Source organism: Dryas octopetala, chromosome 3 (genome assembly GCF_963921425.1).
Source record: "Dryas octopetala chromosome 3, drDryOcto1.1, whole genome shotgun sequence".
NCBI classification, from domain to species: domain Eukaryota; kingdom Viridiplantae; phylum Streptophyta; class Magnoliopsida; order Rosales; family Rosaceae; genus Dryas; species Dryas octopetala.
Window position 1 is genome coordinate 11,854,799 of NC_141368.1, and position 22,599 is coordinate 11,877,397.

Below are 22,599 nucleotides of genomic sequence, written 5' to 3' on the forward strand. Positions count from 1 at the left end.
AGCCCACTAATGATTGGCGGCTATAAAAGGGGTGGCAATTAGCAATAGAGACTAAAGTGCCTCTATTTTAACAAAAATTGGTGGCAATTGAGCAATATGCACTAAAGTTCCAAATTGCCACCCATTTTGTAGCCGCCAATCATTAGTGGACTTTGCTCATATTTTTTGTAGTGTTAAAAGACCATCTCCATATGAAAGCATAACAATATGATTGTATTTGTGTCCGAGGATATTTGACGTAATTAATAATCATGTCGTATACGTATGCATACAATTAAGTGAATACAGACCTGACAGAATTGGAACACACACATTACATAGGAACCCCGAATTACTACCCTTTTCCGTATGTTATGTACCTACCATATATTTCTCTATATCTCTCTCTAGCTAATAAAGTAATCCACCTTTTCATCAGTCTCTCTCTTTTGATAGACTTTAATGAAAGTCTCTCTCTCTCCTCTCCTTCTAAAGTACGAGTGTGAAACACTGTCATAGCTAGCTTTTTTTTTCCTCATCAAATTAAGCACTACCCCTTTACTCTCTCTCTCTCTCTCTCTCTCTCTCTCTCTCTCTCTCTCTGTATACCCTTTTTGTAATTATAAATGGCCCATCCATGGCCCTTCAAAACGCAATTGAATATTTGCCACCATCCCACTTAGAAGGGAGAGACCTCTCTAGCTCTCTCACTCCCTTTTCTCTCTTGTATATGCATAATCTCCACAACTACGTACTCACAAGTCACAATGAGGCTCTCTATAATCAGACCCATAAGTACTACTGCAACTCCCAGCTCCACGCTCCCAACTCCTAAACACAAGCAGGCAATTATCAGCTGCTGCACCCTCACTCAATTACCACCTACAACTCCCAATTACCAGACCCTCACCACACACAACATCTCCAACTGGGAACACTTGCTCAACCCGGTCCACCGGGACTCTCTAACACTCCCGTCCCCCACCACCACCAGACCAGCCATTGAAATCGGAAAAAATTGGATGGAGTACCAAGGCGTCAAGAACTGGGAAGGTCTGCTCGACCCACTTGACGACAATTTACGCCGCGAGATTCTCCGGTACGGCCAGTTCGTCGACACCGCGTACCAGGCCTTCGACTTCGACCCCGACTCACCTTCCTACGCCACCTGCAAATACCCGAAAAACACGTTGTCTGAGAACACCGGGCTGTCCAAGACCGGCTACCGGATCACAAAAAATCTACGTGCCACGTCAGGAATCCAGCTGCCGAGCTGGATCGAAAAGGGACCCAGCTGGGTGGCCACCCAGTCCAGCTGGATTGGCTACGTAGCGGTTTGCCAGGACAGGAAGGAAATCGCCAGGCTTGGCCGCCGCGACGTGGTCATTGCCTTGAGAGGCACCGCTACGTGTCTGGAATGGCTCGAAAATCTTCGAGCCCCTTTGACACATCTACCGTCTAGACCTGGTCAAAAGGTTCCAGACGGGATCCCACCCATGGTGGAAAGCGGATTCCTCAGCCTCTACACTTCCGGGACTAATTTAATGCCGAGTTTGCAACAAATGGTACGCCAAGAAATTGGTCGGTTGCTTCAATCCTACGGCGACGAGCCCCTCAGCCTGACGATCACCGGCCACAGCCTCGGCGCCGCTCTCGCCACGCTCGCCGCGTATGACATCAAAACGACATTCAACCGCGCGCCGCTCGTCACCGTGGTGTCATTCGGAGGGCCCCGGGTCGGCAACCGGAGCTTCCGGCGCCACCTGGAAAAAAAGGGCGCCAAAGTCCTGCGCATAGTGAACTCCGATGACGTAATTACCAAAGTTCCCGGGTTCGTCGTTGACGAGGAGGAAGCCCGCCACGTGTCGTGCAGCAAGCGCAGCAGTAGCGTGGACAAGGCGGGTCCGGATTTCCATAACTGGATCCAGAACCGGGTCTTGGACACGCAGTGGGTGTACTCGGAGGTGGGAAAGGAGCTTAGGCTCAGCAGCAAGGACTCGCCGTACATCAACGCCACGAACGTGTCCACGTGTCACGAGCTCGGCACGTACCTCCACCTGGTGGACAACTTCGTCAGCTCAAAGTGCCCTTTCAAAGCCACTGCCAGGAAACTCTTCCGTAGTACTAAACGTACATTAAATAAATAAACCCGTAGAGAGAGAGAGAAATTAACCACTAACGACGCCGTTTTGATCCTCCTTTTTTCCTTGTACATACAAAATGTATTTCCCGCCAAATTGGGGGAAGTAAGGACTAAAGAACCGTAATTAAAATGACCGAAATTAATTTATTACTGATAATCAAGTGTGGTGTGACTTTTCTAACCCTTGATAGAAATCAAATTTGCATACTTGACTGTTCTATAACACAGCCAGGTAAGGCTAAAATAGGAAAAGCAGTTTCTTTTCCTTCTATATTTTCTCTCTCCCCAAACACAAAGCAATACAGCGCTACAGTAGTCACAACGCAGCAGCAGGTGGTTGCTTTACACGTAGACCACGACGGTACCACCGGCCCATGTTTGATATCCTGACGCAACCCCAAAAAGGCAAAGATTGTTTGTTTCTCCGCGTAGGGTATCACGTGCGCCAGGAGTGAAAGTACAGAAATGCCCTTGGTGCCGACCATAATTATGTATTGTTGCCATTTGACTGCTCGCACCGACCTGGTACCAGAGGGGGGTACTTTTGTTGTTGACGTAACGGAGGTTGGGGTATCGCCGTCCATACCGAACACTTTCTCACTCGGTTTGTTGGGGATATGACCGAAGTACCCCTCTCTGCATGCGCCGTTTTTTCACTCGATTAATTGAGACCATGCCTTTTTTTTTAGCGCACAAGGAACATAAAAATCGTAGTCAAATTGAGGGATAAGCAACCAATCAGTTGGAAATGGAGGTTATTGTGATGTTTTGCTTGGCTGAATTCGTATGCTCCTAAATTTCATAACGTTTTTCTTCTGTTTCTTGTTTTGCTATTTTAAGACTAGAAGCAGAGAACCGAAAGAGATGACCGAAGTGAGAAAAAAAAGAAGAAACATAATTGTTTGGAACTAGAAAAATAAAATAGTTATAGTTTTTGTTCAGACCAAATTCTGGTAAGTTGTTAACAATCATTTAGTCTAACAGTGATACCTAATTTCTTCTTTGTGGGAATAGATTATGAGTTTAAATATTATAGATGTGATTATTAAAAGAAAAATTATATTCGATCAACTAATGTATATGAGCAAATTTAAGTATTTGAGGAAATTACAGATTTAGTCCAATTATTTTATACCTAGTTCAATTTTGGTCCACAATTTTTTTCAAGTTCTGTTTTGGTCCATTAATTGTTTCACTTGTTCAATAAAGGTCCAGATTTGTTTTCTCAAATTTGGCCTGCTTTTTACCCTATCAAATCTCACCCAAATTCAGCAAATATATACTTGTTTTAAAGCTATGCATTTCTTCTTTACAACCATATAAAGATCATTCAAATTGGAGTTCTAAAACTCAAGATAATTGACCCTAAAGTAGGGTACCCAAAACTGCCAATTTTTCAAATTTCACCAAATCTCAATTCTCTTAGATTATAATACTCCAAATTTGTTTTTATGACTAAGAAATGATGAAATATAACTTATACTTCAATTATAATTGAAGAAAACACAACCCAAAAGATTTAAAGTCACAAATCTGGACCTTTATTGAACAAATAAAACAATTAGTGGACCAAAACAGAACTTAAAAAAGATCGTGGACCAAAATTGAACTAGGTATAAAATAAGTGGACCAAATCTGTAATTTCCTCTTAAGTATTTATATTTTCTTATTTGGATACGTCGAGCAGAACTTCTCCTTTAAGATTTTACATAAGTAAATGATTGAGTAATTTATGGGACATTGATGTAGTACCGGCTAAATACCCTCTCATACAAAATCAAACCAAAATAGTTGTAAGAATATGCAGAACCAAAACTAAAATAATTTTCAGATTTTGTTTAAAAGTTCTGTAATGTATATACATTATTCGTTCTTTAATATTTTCTTTCTTGTATCCTCCCTCCTTTCAATTAAAAGGTTAGTAGAAAAATCATTACAAATTAAATAACCTATCATCTAATATATAATTATATATCTTTGAAATTTTAGAAAATAACTAACTTACTTAATATAGAAAACCATTTTTATTGAAGTTTTCGTACAGTTAACTAATTTAATTATTATAAAAGCTCTATTGTTAACAAATAATAATAGTTGCTCTTAATTACTGGCAAAAAAATAAAATATTAGAAACCTCCACTAAAGGGAATCTAAATTTTACAATTCATTACAGAAATGAATTCTTTTAATAAATATATGTATGCATATATGTTTTTGGGACCTCAAAAAACCCTACTACTCACCTATTTAACTATAGTTGGATGAACTAGTTATCGAGTACTGACAAGTTTCCCATATGCATGCATCTACAAGAATAATCAACCCAATCAAGTTTAGATGACTCTCCCAGAAGCCATAACTTGCACGTTTTTTCCATTTACAAAACATTACAAAAAGCATATACCACAGAAGAGTAGTAGAACTTTATTATTCTTGCCTTTTTCTTTACCATCTTTTCAAATTTTGATAAAAATTGAATTACTTGATGATATAGAAGTACATACTATTACTTTCAAAGCTGAAATATTAATATTGTTGCCAAAAAATTTTGAAGGCTAGCTAGCGTCTTTAAATCTTCTGTAGTCAACAATTATCATTTTCAGCTAGCATTACATAATGTACGCATGGCATAATGCTCAAGTGCCCCAATCACATTATATACAGTCTCTCGCAGGACCATCCACGCTTATTACATGCATGTATGATATATGGCTTCAATTCGCAATTCGAAATCTGTTTTAAAAAATCTCCTTAATTACTTTGTATTTCGTTTATGATATTTATATAACGACTATAGATAAAAACAAAAAAAATACTATCCAAACAAAAAATTACATATCAAATGGACCATAATATTCCTAGGTACGATTTAAGACATATATATAGCAGTGCGTGCATGAAAGTGTGACAAACGTGGGAGTTCAGTGCCCTAAATCCCAACATGAACAAAGCTTGAGGAAGGTCACTTTCGATAAGCCGAAAAAAAGGAAAGGGAGCTGAGCCTGAGAGGTCAATATTGTAATTGTGACAGCAAGCAGCACGTAGCCATCGACGATGATACACAGTGATACTGCTGTGAAGATTTGTGACTGCGACTCTTTGACGGTGGCCTGTGCAAAGCGTGATCCTAATTAAAAATAATTCTCCCACTAAGTCGGTGGTCCTCTAAAACTGGTCAATTTTTTTATATTAAAGACTTAATTAATTGTCTCTTAATTCGTTATAGAGATTTAATCTGACTGACTAATTAATCTAATTAATCGTATGTATAAGATGGTTTGGTATTTCTTATCTGAGATTTTTATTAATTACGTTGATTGCGTTTGGATTCATATACGTATGTATTTTGTAATTGTTGTACTGCAATTGCTGATCAATCTGCACCTACCCAAACTTATATCGATCGACAATTTGGTGAGAACTGTTACCTTCACAGACAATTGTCAGTTTGGTGTGTTAGTTTAAGATCCACAATTTATAATTTATTAATATCAAGGGCTTAAACTTTTTTAAAATTACTTAGAAGAACGTAACTAAGTTTGATTTGTTACCTTCACATACAGGCATAACTTAATTTCGTAATAATAAGGAGAATTTTTGAACATATCTGGCACATGCGTCAACGGATTTTAAATTATTGAGTGCTCAGCATAAATATCGATCGCTTGACAATTGTAGTTGCAGTTGTAACTATAGTTACTGAACTTACTGTTGAATCTTTTTCTTTATAATATTCTTGACTTTTAATATTTGTGGGATTAATTAGAAGTTTTTATAATGTATTTAAATATGTGTTGGGAGTTTTATAATTGAGAATCTATAATGTAATTGTAAATATTGTAATTAATGTAAAATCAATATAATTTGCGGAACGGTCGGGTTGCGTGTCTTATAAGGGATCAACAAAGCGCTTGTCGTTTTGAGTAATAACATGAGCAGTCTATCACTTATAATTCCAGATGTCCGAAGCTGATGGTTCCACAGAGCAATTCTCGAATGCAGTCAAAACTGCCTTCGGTATATAAGAAAACAAGCCAATATATATTGCGGCTTGAATTAAAGTCAATTATTTCTCAGTCTTCGTAATATTATTATATATCTATCTATCTACCAGATTTAGACTTTTATTAACATTGAAGAAGTCAAAATAAACTCTACTTTTAGATATCAGAAAGAAAAAAAGAATAAAGATTTTATGAGAACGATTCATGAGATTCACAAATTAAAACAGGCGTTCATACATCTGGCCAATAATAAATTTTTACCTAACTCTTGATTGTCTCATAAATGAAGTATAGTAATCAATGTACGTACATCCTTTTCATTCTGAATAGGGCAATGGTTTACCATTTCAACATTTATTGATCATCATTATTGTGGGATATAAAAATCACTAATGAAGAAATTAAATAGTAACCCTATCCATCCGTAAAGAGTTAAGAACTTGCCACACAAAAAAAGTTAAAAATGAAATGTGGTTTGATGTCTTAATGGATGGTTTTTAAGGTCAATATTCCTATTCGAAGCCCAACTGCCATGGTTTGGTTGTTTTGGAATGGAATGGTTATTTTTTTTGCTAATGTACTTTTCCTTGTATACGTCGAGCTTATGATTGCACTGCACAGTGTTCACTGACAACTCTACGTACTGTTGCCTAAGGGATGCTATATAGTCTGCAATTTCTGATTAAAGAAAAGGGCCGGAGTGGGGAAAGAGATGGGGAGTAAATGAATTGGGGTGACTAAAATGCCCCTAGGTTCTGTTTATTTTTCATTTTTTTCACAGAAGTTTGATTTTATATTTTTATGTCAATTTGAGACAAAATAATAGTTTAAGTAGGAAAAATAAATATTTGGATATATACCATATTAACTGGGACATAAGACAAAATTTAGGTACTGAAATTGAAAAAAATCCATTTGACAAAGAATTCTTAATTGACAATATAATCATGAGTAGGAATTAACCAAACCAAACAGATTTATGATCCAAATGTCTTAGCTAGAAAGATTTACATGATATCTAAACAGTGATTTAACAACTTTGTCTTGATAAAAATTCTACTTTAATTTTAGCGTATAAAACATTGACTTTGAGCATGTCAAATACTGACTTAAACATCAAAGTACGTTCTTTTTACCGGTATCTCAATTAATCTTACCCGGCCTCCTATAGATATTTGGCAAACTAGAGCCGAGCTAATCTTGATGTTGATCGAGAGTTCAAGTATTAATTACTAGTTGATAATTAGTTTAATTTCTTAAGAAAATTTGATCCACCAAATATGATTAGTATTGATTACCATTACAATTATTTTTAGTGTTTGTATTGACGCTCTATTTACAAATCATTTCTGATTTCTGATTTAATGCATGCTTACAAATTAAATTATACATATATATATATATATATATGTGAGATTAGTATTTATGCATATCTATTTCAATCAAGTATAGGTGAAATTGGAAGCATATATATGGAAAGTGACGTGGTTTATATATGTGCTAGTCAGTATCCCACGATAACTAGTTTGGCTCCTCTCATCAGTTCACAATTCACATCGCCATCAACAATATATAGCTCTAATTGGACCCATTTATATATGATGGACGGTGGCATAATCGATCTACACCAGAGAGTTATTTTCGTGAGTGAATGAATATCTAGGCGATTTTCTTGACTACTGGGATGTCCTGATCGATTGTTTGCAATTCTCTCTTTACTAGTAAAATGATATACAAGTTAGTTAAGTTATTCATCTTTTCTTGTGTCCATTTATATGCAATATAGAGTACTAAACATGAGTTTTGGTCATTTCGTTGGTCATGAAAATACTTGGTCCTTAATCCAACCATTGAATAATGATTTTTATAGTCAATATATAGTGGCAGTTTTCATGATTCTCACATTAGTATGTCAAATTCTCTTTTGAGTTTTGTACTCAAACTTTTACTTGTGTCTCACTTTAGTCCTTGTCGTTCATTCCATTTCATTTTTTATTTTTTTTATCAAACTTACTCACGTTATATATGTGCATGTCAATATATTTGTAAGGGTAAAAGAGTCGGCACATAGTAAAAAATGATTTGAGACGTCCCAAAGGGTATTCAATTTTTGATTAGTGGATGGCCATAGCAGCCATGGTGCCTTTCATTGAAAATTTTACCCAATAAAACCTCATGTCTAACCAAGCTAACCAAGGATTCCAAAACAACGTAAAATCATTTACTGTTGAAAAATAAATTTAACCTGTGCTTAATAGAAAAAGTCTTTGATTGGGTATGCTCTCCTCCCGCTTTTGTAGGAGTTTTTCCAACCTAACTTCACGTTAGGGTTTCCTGGCTCCTTGTGCCAGTTTTTGTTCCCTCCGGCGGCGGCTTTTCAGTGTTAAGTTCCGAACCCAACCTGTTCTTGGTCATCGGGGAGATCAGTGCCATGGATTCCATTGAGTCTGCCTTCTCCAAACGTTTAACTCTGGTTGAAGGGGAAGAGGAGGAGATTCCGATTCGCAAGCTGGGGGCGGAAGTTAACAAAGAGGTTCTCCGGAAGAGCTTGGTGGCGAAGGTCCTAACACCCAAGAGCTTCAATCGGCCTGCCTTCAAAAACACGATGCTGAAACTCTGGGACACTATGAGGAATGTTTCCGCAAAAGACCTTGGACCAAACCTGTTTCTCTTCACCTTTTCTTCCGAGGGGGATAAGCAACGGGTCATTAATCAAGCCCCTTGGACTTTTGACAAAGCTTTGGTTGTTTTGGAGGAACCTAATGGTACAGTTGCCCCGAATGCTATGGCTTTGATACATGCCGATTTCTGGGTTCAAGCACACAATGTGCCACTATTATATATGACGGAGGAAGTGGGGATGCTGATCGGGAATGGCCTGGGGACGTGTCTGGAAGTCGGGGGAGGATATGAGCACCACTTGGTAGGGCAGTTTCTTCGTATTCGGGTGCGACTCGACACCACGAAACCACTACCTCGGATTAAAAGACTAACTCTGGAAGATGGGGAAAGGGTTGAAATACAACTGCTCTACGAACGGCTTCCAATCTTCTGTTATGTTTGTGGAAGGATTGGACACAATTTCAAACAGTGTGATTGTACCACGGATTCTGACCGTGCCGACCCCGGAAAGCAATGGGGGAGTTGGCTAAAAGCGGAACCAGCATTTACAAAGTATCGCCCTGTCGAGGCCAGCGGGCAGGAGGCTGAGGACGAAAGAGAAGAACACACGGTCCAATTGATTGGCAACCAGGGATCCATTATACCAGCTTTTAAAGTGACACAACAAACCCGTGTGTCTCGGGAGGAGCTTGCTGCTATTGGGGAACAAAGGAGACAGCAGGAAGAGGCTGCACGGCTGAAACGGATAGACGCTTTGAAGAAAACTGAGGGAAAGCAAATGCGACATGAGGAGGAGGACGTAAGAGGTCCGATGGTCGATGTAGACCTCATTGGGGCACCACCAGGGGGAAAACGAACGGAGAGAGAGGGGGGCTCTTCTACGTCGTTGGGCACAGAGTTGCTGTTAACTCAAATTGAGACCTCTGAGAGCTTAACCCAGAGTGTGGAAAAAGATATTTTCAACCTTGCACCCCTTATCACCTCTAAGGAATCGCAACAAGCCTTGGCGACACGGAACTCGCCCTCCCAGGTACAAGTTCAGGACCTGGGGAATCTTATGCGTGACACTTTGCATGGGGCGACTCCTCGGAAGCAACATTCTAAGGCCAAACCTGGGCCCCGACAAAGAAAAGACAAGAATGATTCCAGTCCAGCTTCTATGGATTATGAGGCGGCTAGTGTCTTGGGGGGTAAAAGGAAAGATATGCATGGGGAAAGAGACATGATAGTGGGGTCACATAAGAAGGGTCGCTCTCTCCAACCGTCTGTTGATACCGGAATTATAGCAGGCTCGCCTAGGAGCCAAGTGGTGGGACCGGGACAGCCGGCCCACCACAAGCAATGAAACTCTTAAGCTGGAATGTTCGAGGTCTCCGGCATCCTCGAACATTCGCCTCTCTCAAGCACGTCTTGAGAGTTAATATGCCGGACGTCATTTTTTTAATGGAGACAAAAATGACGGAGTTACAAATGGAAAAGCTTCCAATTTTTTTGGGACTGAAAGGTGCTATGCGTGTGGGACGACGGGGGCTGGGTGGTGGTCTAATTATGTTGTGGCGGCATGGCTGGCATCTTAACCTCCTGTCTTATTCCGTGGGTCATATTGACATGTTTATTGAACAACCATCTGGCTCCACTTTTCGTCTCACTGGCTTTTATGGGAACCCGGTGACTAATCATAGACATCATTCGTGGGAGTTGCTGAGACGACTGCATGGGATGAGGACGGGTCCTTGGATGGTTTTTGGGGATTTTAATGAAATTGTGACTGACTCAGAAAAAATTGGTGGCTTGGTGAGACCCCCAGGGCAAATGGGGGCCTTCCGGGATGTGCTCCTAGAGTGTGGTTTATCAGAGGTCAGTGTTGCTGGCGATTTATTCACTTGGGAGCGATATCAGAATGGGGAACTTTGTCTTCGGGAACGCCTTGATCGCTGTGTGGTTAACTCCAGTTTTCGGAATTATTTTGAGTATATTATGAAGCATCATCTTCAGATTCCTGGTTCCGATCATCTACCTATTCTTGTTGAGGTGCAATCACAGTGCACTTCGACTAGGGGGCTTCCTCCCCGACGCTTCCATTTTGAGCAGCAGTGGTGTTTAGAGGAGGGCTGTGAAGAGGTCATCCGTGATGCCTGAAATTTCTCTCTTCCACGCAGCAGCTCGGTGCCACAAGGCCTGCATCACTGTGCGTTACAACTTAAAAAATGGAGCTCGAGGCTCTATGGGGGGCGACGGATACAAATTAAAAGGCTACAACTTGAGCTTGAACAACTAAAGAAATTCCCTCAACCCAACCAAGATCCTTCTCGCAAAAAGGAGATCACACGAGAACTTGAATCTCTAATTGAAACCGATGAAATTTATTGGAAGCAACGGTCGCGCATTAAATGGCTACAGGAGGGGGATAGGAATTCACGGTTTTTCCATGAATCAGCAAAAGAGCGGGGGCAACGAAATTATATTGCAGGTTTGTATAATAATCAACAGGTGTGGGTCACCGACAATGCTCAGCTGGGGGCTCTTTTCTGTGATTTCTTTACTGATTTATTCACCAGTACCGGTGGGGTGGATATGGACAGAATTCTTTCTTTAGTGGAGCCCAAAGTGACGACTGAACAGAATAACAATCTTATCCGGGCGTTCACTCGTGTGGAAATTGAAGCTGCATTGAAGCAAATGTACCCCACCAAAGCCCCGGGTTTTGACGGGATGCCTGCGATTTTTTATCAAAAATACTGGTCAATTGTAGGTGATGAGGTTGCGGACTTCTGTCTCAAAATTCTAAATGGGCACGAGAGTGTCCGCAGTGTCAACCACACTCTCTTGGCCCTTATCCCGAAGGTGGCTCTTCCTCAAAATGTGGGTGATTTTCGGCCTATCAGCCTATGCACCGTTCTTTATAAGTTGGTCGCCAAGACTCTTGCCAATAGACTGAAGCAGATCCTCCCCCAACTCATTTCGGAAAACCAAAGTGCTTTTGTCCCGGGGCGCCTGATTCTGGATAATGTCCTTGTGGCTTTTGAGACGACCCATGCAATTAAGACCTTGCCTGCGGATGGCACCCCGAAAATGGCCCTAAAGCTGGATATGGCTAAGGCGTATGATCGTGTGGAATGGGAATTCTTACGGGCGCTAATGGAAAAACTGGGTTTTCATGAAAAATGGATCTCTCTGATTATGGATTGCTTGACAACGGTGAGTTTCTCAGTCCTTTGGCGGGGTGCCCCGCTGGGGAATATTTTACCCCAAAGGGGGCTACGGCAGGGATGCCCTCTATCCCCATATCTCTTCCTCTTGTGCGCTGAAGGCTTTACCACCCTGCTTAATAATGCAGACCGCCAGGGAATGATAAAAGAAGTGAAAGTTGCCCCCAATGCCCCAGAACTGACACATTTATTCTATGCAGATGATAGCTTACTCTTTCTTGAGGCCACACCAGGAAGTGCCTGGGCGATAAAATCCATGCTCAATATCTATGCCGAAGTGTCTGGCCAATTGGTGAATTTCTCTAAATCAGCGGTGTGTTTCAGCAAAAATACTGACCATTTAATTTCTACTATTATCTCTCAGGTTCTGGGGGTGCCGAAAGTGGAATGTCATGAAAAATATCTTGGCCTCCCCAGTGTGGCGGGGCGAGAGCGAAAGATCATTTTCCAATCAGTAAAGGAGCGTATCTGGAGGAAATTAAGTGGCTGGAAAGAAAAGTTTCTCTCTAAGGCGGGGAAGGAAGTTTTACTGAAGGCAGTGGTTCAGGCTATTCCTACCTATTATATGAGTGTTTTTCGCATGCCCAAGGGTGTCTGTAAGGAGATTCGTGCGATGTTCTTTCGGTTTTGGTGGAGTAGTGGTGTAAAGGGGAATGGTATACATTGGCTACGATGGGAGAAATTGTGCACCTCCAAGTTGGATGGGGGTTTGGGCTTCCGAAACTTTGAGCATTTTAATAAAGCCCTCATTGCCAAGCAGGGCTGGCGTCTCGTGCACTCCCCTGATTCTCTGGCCAGCCGGGTTTTGAGAAGCAGATATTTCCCTCATGGCTCTTTTATGAATGCCACCATTGGCCAGCGACCCTCACTTATTTGGAGGTCTCTCATTTGGGCTCGTGGTCTGTTAAAGGATGGCATCAGGTGGCGTGTTGGTAATGGGTGCAACATCAAGATATATCATGACAAATGGCTTCCAACACCTGTCACTCTTTCGGTGCAATCTCCACGGCTCCTTCCCACTGACTGTTTGGTCAGCGACCTCATCACTCCGTCAGGTGTCTGGAACAATGAGCTGCTTTACAACTATTTTTCGATGGAGGAAGCCGACATAATTGCTAGTATTCCCCTTGGCAGTTTGCATCACCCTGACCGACAAATCTGGCATTATACTAAAAATGGGCTTTACAGCGTTAAGAGTGGGTACTGGCTTGCCATGAATTCGGCGACCATTTCGACCCTCCCCAGCTGCTCCTCTCATCGGCCCAATCAGCAACTCTGGCGCACTTTATGGAATTTGAGAATCCCGGGCAAGATCAAACTCTTCCTCTGGCGCTGCTGCCAAGAAATCCTTCCATGTAATGTCAATCTCTTCAATCGTAAGATCATCCCTCGGCCTGTCTGTCCTCGGTGTTGGAAAAAACCAGAGACGGTCCTTCATGCTGTTTGGGGATGCAGTGCTGCAAAAAATGTTTGGCACTGCTCTGTTCTTGGTGAGCTGGTGCGCTGGTACAGGGAGGGAACCTTCACTGATTTTTTCCACTCAATTCTACTTGTTCTCTCCAAAGCCGAGCAGGAGGAATTTGCGTTTATCTGTTGGGGCGTTTGGAATATGAGGAATGATTTTGTGCATACTGGCGTGGTTGGAGATGGATTGCATCAGTATACCCGCATGATTACTTTTGCTACTGAATACAAAGAGGCTTGGCTTCGCCTCCAACCGAGCCCCATGATGAACAGACCTGTGGAAAAATGGCAGAAGCCTGCGGAGGGTGTTTTTAAGATCAATGTGGATGCAGGTGTGTCTACACGAACTCGGGCGTGTGGTCTGGGGGTGGTGGTTCGGGACAGCTGTGGGGAGGCCCTTCTCGCTGCTTCCAAGCATATCCCTGGCACCCATTCGCCACGCGAAGCTGAACTCATGGCGGCTATCATGGGGCTGCAACTTGCTTCAGATCTTGGTCTTCACCATATTGTTTTGGAAATGGATGCACTGGATGCAGTGAACTGCATCAATGAACCTTCTAGCTGCCTGGCAACTGATGGGGTCCTTGTTGAGGATGTCAAACTTCTTTTAATGGGCTTCGCATCGACAACCTGTTGCCACTGCCGACGAACCAGCAACAATGCAGCACATCACCTTGCCAAGTATGCTGTCTCTCATGTTGGCTCTCTTATTACTCTTAATAACTGGCCAAATTGGCTTGCTGTAATTCTGCATAATGATGCAACTTGAATAAAAATTACAGCCTTCTTCTCTCAAAAAAAAAAAAAAAACCAAGCTAACCAAGAACAAAACAAGGTGTCAAGGAGACATCTTAAATAAGATTTTAACATGATCATCGAAATCGAATGGATTTGAAGATTTGACTCTCTTTCTGCTGTCTTCCCTTCTCACTCTCTTTACAACTTCTTTCTGCTGTCTTTCCTTCTCACTCTCTTTCCAACTTCTACACGCCAACTTTAATTTTCATGTGAAATTTAATATTTTCACTTATAAAAAATAATAAGATGTATGAAAATTAGTTTAAGACCAATTTGGTATTGCTCTGATATAAAACAGTTGTGAACCATCATCTGCTTATTTTGACCCCCTAAAAAACAACTTCTTTTGACTTCAATTTTGAAAATAAGCATTTCTAAAATTTATAACCAAATACTTATAACCTATCAAAACTTAAAATAACTTTTTTCTACCAAACCTCAACCTCAAACTAGCCCTTAAGTTGTGGTTGCATAGTGTCTAGTTTATTCGAACACGGAGTGAACCCAACTCCCATGTATACTAGTATACTACTAGCTACTACCTTTTTTCTTGTGGGAATTACTTGTGCAATGGGACTAACCTAAAATAGTAGGTTTTTAGCACCAAAGGGAAATAGTAGGTTTTCTGCTATTGTATTTTGGTTAAAATTCATTCTCCCTATCTTGGGCTCAATCTCATCTTGGATTGGACATGGATTGCGTGAAAGTAAATTAATGGGTTTAAATAAGCAGTTTCGTTCTATCAAGAGAAAAATTTTAAAGTGGCAAAAAAAAAAAAAGATAAATTTTAGGCAATTGTAAGCACTTTTTTCACTCAATGTTGGGAATTAATAGGAATCCATGAGTTATCTATCTAGGAGATTACACATTTCCAACTATAAATAATTATTGTTTCTCACAATTGCTCAAACTTCGTCCCTTAGAATTTATTGATAAAAATACTTCATTATATATATAGAGAAGCGTTCTAAAGCTAACTAAATAGCAAGTTAGTGCGAAGCTAACTATCTTTTTGGGTCCACCACATAAGTAATTTCAAAATTCTAACCGTCCAATTTTTAAGCTCCACTTCAAATATTAACATTGCAAAAAATCAACTAAATAAAAAACCATTTAGTTATCTAATTATGATCAAATAAATGGACAAACACTAGATTTCGATAAAAGTATATAAATGGTTATTATTATAATCAAATGACTAAAAGTTTTATAATTTTGGAGATTTTTTACAAAGATGATCTTTGAAGTGAGACTTAAAAAATGAACGGTTCGAATTATAAAATTATATTATGTGATGAGTCTAAAAAGAGAAATTATCTTTATATTAATTTGTTAATTAGTTAACTTTAGAGCATTTATGTATATCCCTTCGCAATATCCTTAAAACTAAACTTAGGCTAGCTTGCTAACTCAATGTACGTCAATTGTTTATATATATATATTTATATATTTCTGTAGCTGGTATACATGGTACTTATTAAAATCCAAATTTGATTTAAACCCGAAAATCCAAATAAAGATTGTTTTGGCTTACTCTAGTACTAGTGCATGCCAATGATATATGCCATCATGGGCTCGAAGAACTCTTAGGAATAGCCAACTAGCTATGATATAACTGTTTGATAAATATTATTGGATGTTGAAAATGTACATTTACAACTTTAGGCTAAAATCGAAATGATGAACATGGGCCCATAAACAAGATGGGTCAAACTCCATAAGGGTCACATATTTTGTGGCATGGAGTAATATGGTGCTTACAAATTATATCCACATCAACACTTGATTGATTTGAGTGGTTACTTTCTTGCCCAATAGTTGGAGAGAGAGAGAGAGAGAGAGAGAGAGAGAGAGAGAGAGAGAGAGAGAGAGAAAAACTTTTCCGGCGTAATGAAATGTGTCACATGATACACACACCTAGGAAATGGGAATGAGAAAGAATTAATTAAGGGGAAAAAAAAAATGGAAATGAGCCAATGGAAGCACAAAATGTACATTTACGTGCCAATGTTGTTTCAACTGTACAATCATTGTTGAGAAAATAATTATAGATCACTTTCTAGTACTACAACCATGCATTATTGTGTGCTGATCAAATAGTATCATTTTTCTCACATGAAATTTCACTTCCGATTGGTACAGATTGGCACGATGCATTGAACTTAGATTCTACTATTTTTTGCCTTCTTGTGCGCTGATCAAATAATATATATCTTTTCTTTTTGTTTTATTTTTTCTTACTACTATTTGAACTTTTTTTTTTGCCACTATGAAACTTCCATTAAAACAGCCACAAAAGCAAAGAACAGTACAAAAACAAACCAAGACAGTAAGGCAGAAAACAAAGCAGCAAACCAAATCAAACAAAATCCCCAAATTACTACTATTTGAACTTAGATTCTAGTATTCTACAACTTTTCTATGTGACCTTGTGCAACTTGAGCTATATTCACTGTATTATGCTTGTTTCAAGTGATTCATTAGTCGCGATGTCTTTAAAATTATAAGATGTCAATTTCTTTGAACAAAATAAAAAAATAAAGAGAAAAAACAAGAATTATAATATGAGCAAATCTTTTTTTCTTTTCGTTTTTCAAGTAAATGAACTGGATGTCCACAATAATCTGTTTGGTATATATGTTTGGTGGTGTTTGATATTGGGAGGTAGAAGGAATTTAGGGAGCAAATAAGTATTTGGATATATTTATGTGCATACGAGGAACATGCATGCATGTCACAGTAAATTGATCTTATATATGAACAGCCTTTTTCTCATGGCGGTTCTAATTTGGTGGAACCTTCGATCAATATCTTCATGATTTGCATGACGTAAACTGTAAGTATTTCTTGGCAATATTTTCTGTGGCCTCCAAATGCATGTATTACGTACGTATTTCATCATTTCAATGATGGGCCATTCACTGACACTCATGTTTAGCTTACCACACTCTACATTGCTAGTGCATAAGAATTAGGCAGAGGCAGAGCGAGGTTTCAATAATATATAGATGGAGGGTTTAAAATTTTAACAGCAAGGTACCGTATTGAGGATTTCAATACTTATTATAGATGTACTGTAGTTATACTTTATTGTCGCTACAGTCTATAATTACACCTATACATATGCATCTCAAATAAAAACTATAAATCCTAAATTTTAATGTGTATCTGCAAAAAAAGAAAAAAAAAAAAAGTGCGCAATCATGCATTTGAATGCTCAATGCAAAGTTGAAAAGCGCCATCATTTTGTAAGTAAAAAAAAATTTTATATATATATATATATATATGTTGATGCAAATTTCCGTAAGATAGATGCAACAACTTAGAAATTGTGACCTGACTGATCTGAAGTCTTGTTGGATGATGACGTGAGACCTTCCTGCAAACGAACACAAAATCAAAGGAGATGGACCGGTATGGTACCAGCCCAATACGCTCCGGTGATGAAGTCAGTGATGTGTATCTGGTGGTGTTTGAATGTAAACGAGGAAGAACAAAGGATGAACTTGGGAGAATGGGAAGAACAAGGTAAATATTCTGGGTTTATTCTCAGCAAGTTGGGTATGCTCTTGGGTGAGTGGAAATTTTGTGAAAGTGTTTGTCTGGTGATAGATAACTGGGTGATTTTGTGCATATGAGTTGGTATATATAGGCAAATGAAATTGTGATGAGTAAGTTACCTGCATGTGGTTGGTTGGTTGAGAAAGATCCACGCGTTCGGTCGTGAATAGTGGCATGCACAGCTACCCACCTCATTTGCATTCAATGCTGCATTGAATGCAAGTATGGAAGGTTCAGGTGAACTGCCTCAATAGTCATGAATGTGAGCTGGGAAGTCTCATCTGTCAGAAGATCTTTTCAAGTGCATTTAAGTATGGCGGTTTGTCCCAACATGATCTTCCTTGGAATGGCGACGGGAATCCGAGCCGACCCGAACACACGTCCTTATGCATGCACATAAAGTCCATGTGTGATCGGATCAGACATGAACTTTCGAACCGAACCGATCAAGTAGGTAGTGATCCCTCCGAGTCGTAGCTGGTTGTGACTAGAGTCCGAAAAGATGTTCCCTTAGGGCCGACCCGAGCCGAGCCGAACTGGGATGACTAAGGATAAATGAACACTCAATCCTTTGGAAGATCCTCGGTTCGGGTCGGACCAGGCATGAAAGGCTCGCCAGGGTGATCCGATCTGAGCTAACAAAGGAAGTGCCGAGCTGCATGATGATGTGAAGGTCAAAGTTTGACCACTGAGAAGTCAAACACTGAAGTTGGGTCTGACCGGCCACGTGTCCAGCCATGATTGGCTGTTAGATCGGTGTGGGTTTATCCACAAACAATATATATATATATCACCAATAGATTTGGATATTTTTAAAAGTTGTTAGAGACGTTAGTCTACTTTCTTATAAAGATTATAAAATACTCGATTTGAATTGTTAGAAACTAAACAGAAGTGAAAATAGTAGTGCCCGACATATATATAAGTTATTATAATTTTTTGGTTATATTAAAAGAGATTGAATTATTTATCTATTTTAAACATAACTCATTTTTTTCCATTGTCGTTCACTACTTGCGTTAGCCTAGTAGATCCATATCTAAGTATGATGGAGAAGAGGGTTTTTATTATTCATTATTATCATTTGAAGAAATTAACAGAATAATCTAAGAAGAAAAAGATGATTTCATACTTAATTGATTAGGTGATAAATTGGAATCTTAATTTAGGCACAAAAATTGTGCTTAGGATGGAGCATAGAAGAGATTACCATATTCGATCGGGTCCTATACATGCAATCTATCCTTTCCACTAATTAAGATAATACTTATCAATAATCAAACGTGGTGATTAGTTAGTGTGTGGATTGTAAAGCCTTCCACAGTGATGAAGCGATTCTAATTTTGATTTTGATTTTGATTTTGATTTTGATTTTGATTTTGATGGATGAAGCGATTTTGATGCATAAAGTGGCCTGATTCCTATCTGAATAGTGTTGAGAATAATATTGTTGTACTAATTTAAATTAGCCTTAATTTTGATTAAGTGGTCATTAATTTTAATTTATAATGTAATTATTTATGAAAATTATACCAATGACATTATTTTAATAAAATATTTAATAGAAAATTAGGATTAAATACCAAATATCAATAATTTTTCAGAAAAGCAGCAAGACACTAATTTTTTTTAGTTTAGGTACTAACCTAAAACAAGACATTTTGGATTAGGTCACAAATTGGTTTGCTATACAGTTATGCACAGTTGTGACTGTTTTAAAGTCATAAAAATTTAAAATTTATAAGGGTTTAATGTTTTTGATTTAGGCTTAGAGGATGAAGTCATATAACTCATAGACTAAACATTAAAGTTTAAGCCTTGCAAATATTGAAAAAATAACAAATCAATAAAAAAGTTATGACTGTTAGACAATCACAACTTGGTATACTCATGTTTTTTAAAGTTGGTACATAAACTGAAATTTAGTATCTAAAGTGAATTACATGAACGTTTTGGTAGTTAAAATAAAAAAACATTACAATTTGGTACCTAAAGTCAACGGACCTAATATTTAAAAAGAGTCCAATTTTACATATATTTACATATTAATTATTTGAAGGCCCAAAAATTACTTTTTTTATCTTGATCTAATGCACTATTTAATAAAGGTTAATGAACTAACATTTCACACACAACACACAAATTTATTTAATTTCATAAACATGAACCATAAACTGGGCACATACGCAACTTGCATAAGGGAACATAATAAAAAAAATATATATATAAGCAACACACATAGATAATAATTGAAAACAAATAAGAAAAGAAACAACAATTATTAAAGTCTTCGAGTTGCTTGGACGAGACTCCTTTCGAGATGCACATGCGGGAAGGGCATTCAATTACCATGTGTTGATTGTGAGGCCAAAGCAAAAACCTCATATTGTTATAATTTTAATTTATAAGAATGTTTATGTCAACGTGGGTCAATCGTCCTCAACCCATGGGAACCACTGAAGAATGTCGTTGTTGTAGTTTAATTTATGTATTCATTCAAGTATTTGGTTGAACGGCCATTATGGGTTTGATTATGTGTTTGTTATCGTTAATTTATGTGTTTATGTATTTAATGTGTCTATTATCAATTATGTGTTTATGCTTTTTTTTTTTGTTGCATTTTTTAAGTATTTTTATTAATTAAATTAAAAAAAAGGAATTATTCTTGTCCGTTGATCTCCAACGGACATCTATTCACCATTGTTGATCTACCTACGGGAAAGCACAATTCAAATAAAGCAGAATATTTTGTTGGGCCCAAAATGTATTTTGAATTGCAGCCGTTGGATACCAATGGTCGTGCAATCTTGGCCGCTCGTGAGGAAGCCCAGATCCCACATGCACGTCACCCAAAGCCAATCAGACGGGGGGCCATCTGCCAATCAATGTCTGCCACTCAAAGCGGGCTAAATCTTCCCCATGCCCCATGGAAGAGTCTCTCCCTCAAACTGTCTCTCTCCTCTCTGATTTCATACATGGGTTGGCCCCACTCTCAATAAGAATCAGTATCAGTGATGTTCATATATATATTAACATCACATATTAAACTTAGGTCATATAAGAATCAATATCACCGGCCCACTGTGAGTATTAAAATCAAGTTTTGAGACCCATTTTTAAGAATCAAAATCAGAATCATAGCCTCACTGTGGATGGCCTAATGGGGGCGAATTCGTGACATTATATTTTTTTATTCAAGTTTTGACACAAGTTTTTAATGTGGCCCACTTTATATAGGATTTCAATTATCCGAACCGTCTATTTTTTTGGTTTCTATTAATGGATCATCCTTACAAAAAATTAAGTAAATTAGAAACTATTTACATACAAAAATTAAATAGTCAACAAAATAAACACTTGAAATGTTGACCATTAATTTAATCTTTGTAGGTAATTAGTTTCCAATTTATTTAATTTTTTATATGAATAATTATGATCATTAAATCTTATATGAAATAGATCCCATTAAAAATTTATATCAAAATTTGTGTTAAAAGAAAAATGTCACGTATTGTTCTCCCATTAATAATTAAACAAAAGAGCACATATTTTAACATGAAAAAGCAAAAGTGTGCATTATGGATCTCTTCTCTTTTCACCGTGTATTACTATTATCCAAACTATTAATTTCTTGGACACACGTTAAAGATCATCATATAAAAAAAATCATCCTTCAAATCAGCACAAGTAATCAACTCCACATATGATGTGGACATGATCTATAGGAACGAGTACAACACTTAGGAACCAATGTAAAGAATAGAAGACTACGTTTTGTAATGTTGCACTTTCCAGGGCCTTTATCTTCTTCAGAAATTTACAAAAAAAATAAGAACAACGTGTAACATGCCAAATTAATCATAACCCTCTTATGAAGATCGAGGCTGATACCGTTTCAATCCCCCAAAAATCCATGCAGCAGCTTTATTTTACCAAAGTGAGCAACCACAAAAAACCTAAAAGAAAAAAAGGGGAGCAGAGTGGTTTAAATTCATTCAGTATTGGTTTAGATTAACTTTAGAGGTCGGTGGTCTTCACCAATTTATGAGGGTCATGATACTCTCTGAAAGGCCAAATTTTTCAGCTTACTCTTGTATATGTGTGATGTGCACTATTTCATATTTTGTGTCCTTTTCAAATGTCAATCCAAAGTGCTAAAATATAATTCGTCGGAGATTGCATCATTCTACAATTTTCAGGGAAATCAATCATGAAAATGGTAGGGTAGGTTTTAAATTTATGTGTGTGCAATGAGCACTCATGATCCAATTAGCTAGGCCAATAGGGGTCTTGGGTCCCCTTGTGACTCAAATGTGAGGTCTATTTGAACATTAATTAATGGCCCTTCGCCTAATATTTCAAAGAGAAAATTACAGATTTAGTCTAGTTATTTTATACTTAGTTTAATTTTGGTCCACAATCTTTCTTAAGTTCTGTTTTGGTCCACTAATTATTCCACTTATTCAATAAAGGTCAAGATTTGTTTTCTTAAATTTGGCCTACCTTTTATCCTATCAAATCTCACCCAAATTCAGCAAACATATACTTGTTTTAAAGCTATGCATTTCTTCTTTATAACCATATAAAGATCATTCAAATTGGAGTTCTAAAACTCAAGATAATTGACCTCAAAGTAGGGTATCCGAAACTGCCAATTTTTCAAACTTCACCTAATCTCAATTCTCTTAAATTCTAATACTCCAAATTTGTTTTTATGATTAAGAAATGATGAAATATAACTTATTCTTCAATTATAATTGAAAAAAACACAACCCAAAGAATTTAAAGTCACAAATCTGGACCTTTATCAAATAAATGA

The 22,599-nt window shown here is 38.2% G+C and overlaps 2 protein-coding genes across 2 annotated transcripts; both read left to right on the plus strand.

Moving 5' to 3' along the window:
• The first annotated feature begins 746 nt into the window (after positions 1-746).
• On the plus strand, positions 747-2,126 carry DAD1 (alpha/beta-Hydrolases superfamily protein). The gene has a single exon (XM_086235845.1). The coding sequence runs from the start codon at positions 747-749 to the stop codon at positions 2,124-2,126; it is 1,380 nt and encodes a 459-aa protein (XP_086091971.1).
• An 8,077-nt stretch (positions 2,127-10,203) lies between these two features.
• LOC147290920 (uncharacterized) lies at positions 10,204-10,887 on the plus strand. Its single transcript, XM_086235846.1, has one exon. The coding sequence runs from the start codon at positions 10,204-10,206 to the stop codon at positions 10,885-10,887; it is 684 nt and encodes a 227-aa protein (XP_086091972.1).
• The last annotated feature ends 11,712 nt before the right edge of the window (positions 10,888-22,599 follow it).

Excerpts from the sequence above, each read along its gene's own strand:
- DAD1 (XM_086235845.1), top strand. The coding sequence starts at position 747 with ATGAGGCTCTCTATAATCAGACCCATAAGTACTACTGCAACTCCCAGC.
- LOC147290920 (XM_086235846.1), top strand. The coding sequence starts at position 10,204 with ATGACGGAGTTACAAATGGAAAAGCTTCCAATTTTTTTGGGACTGAAA.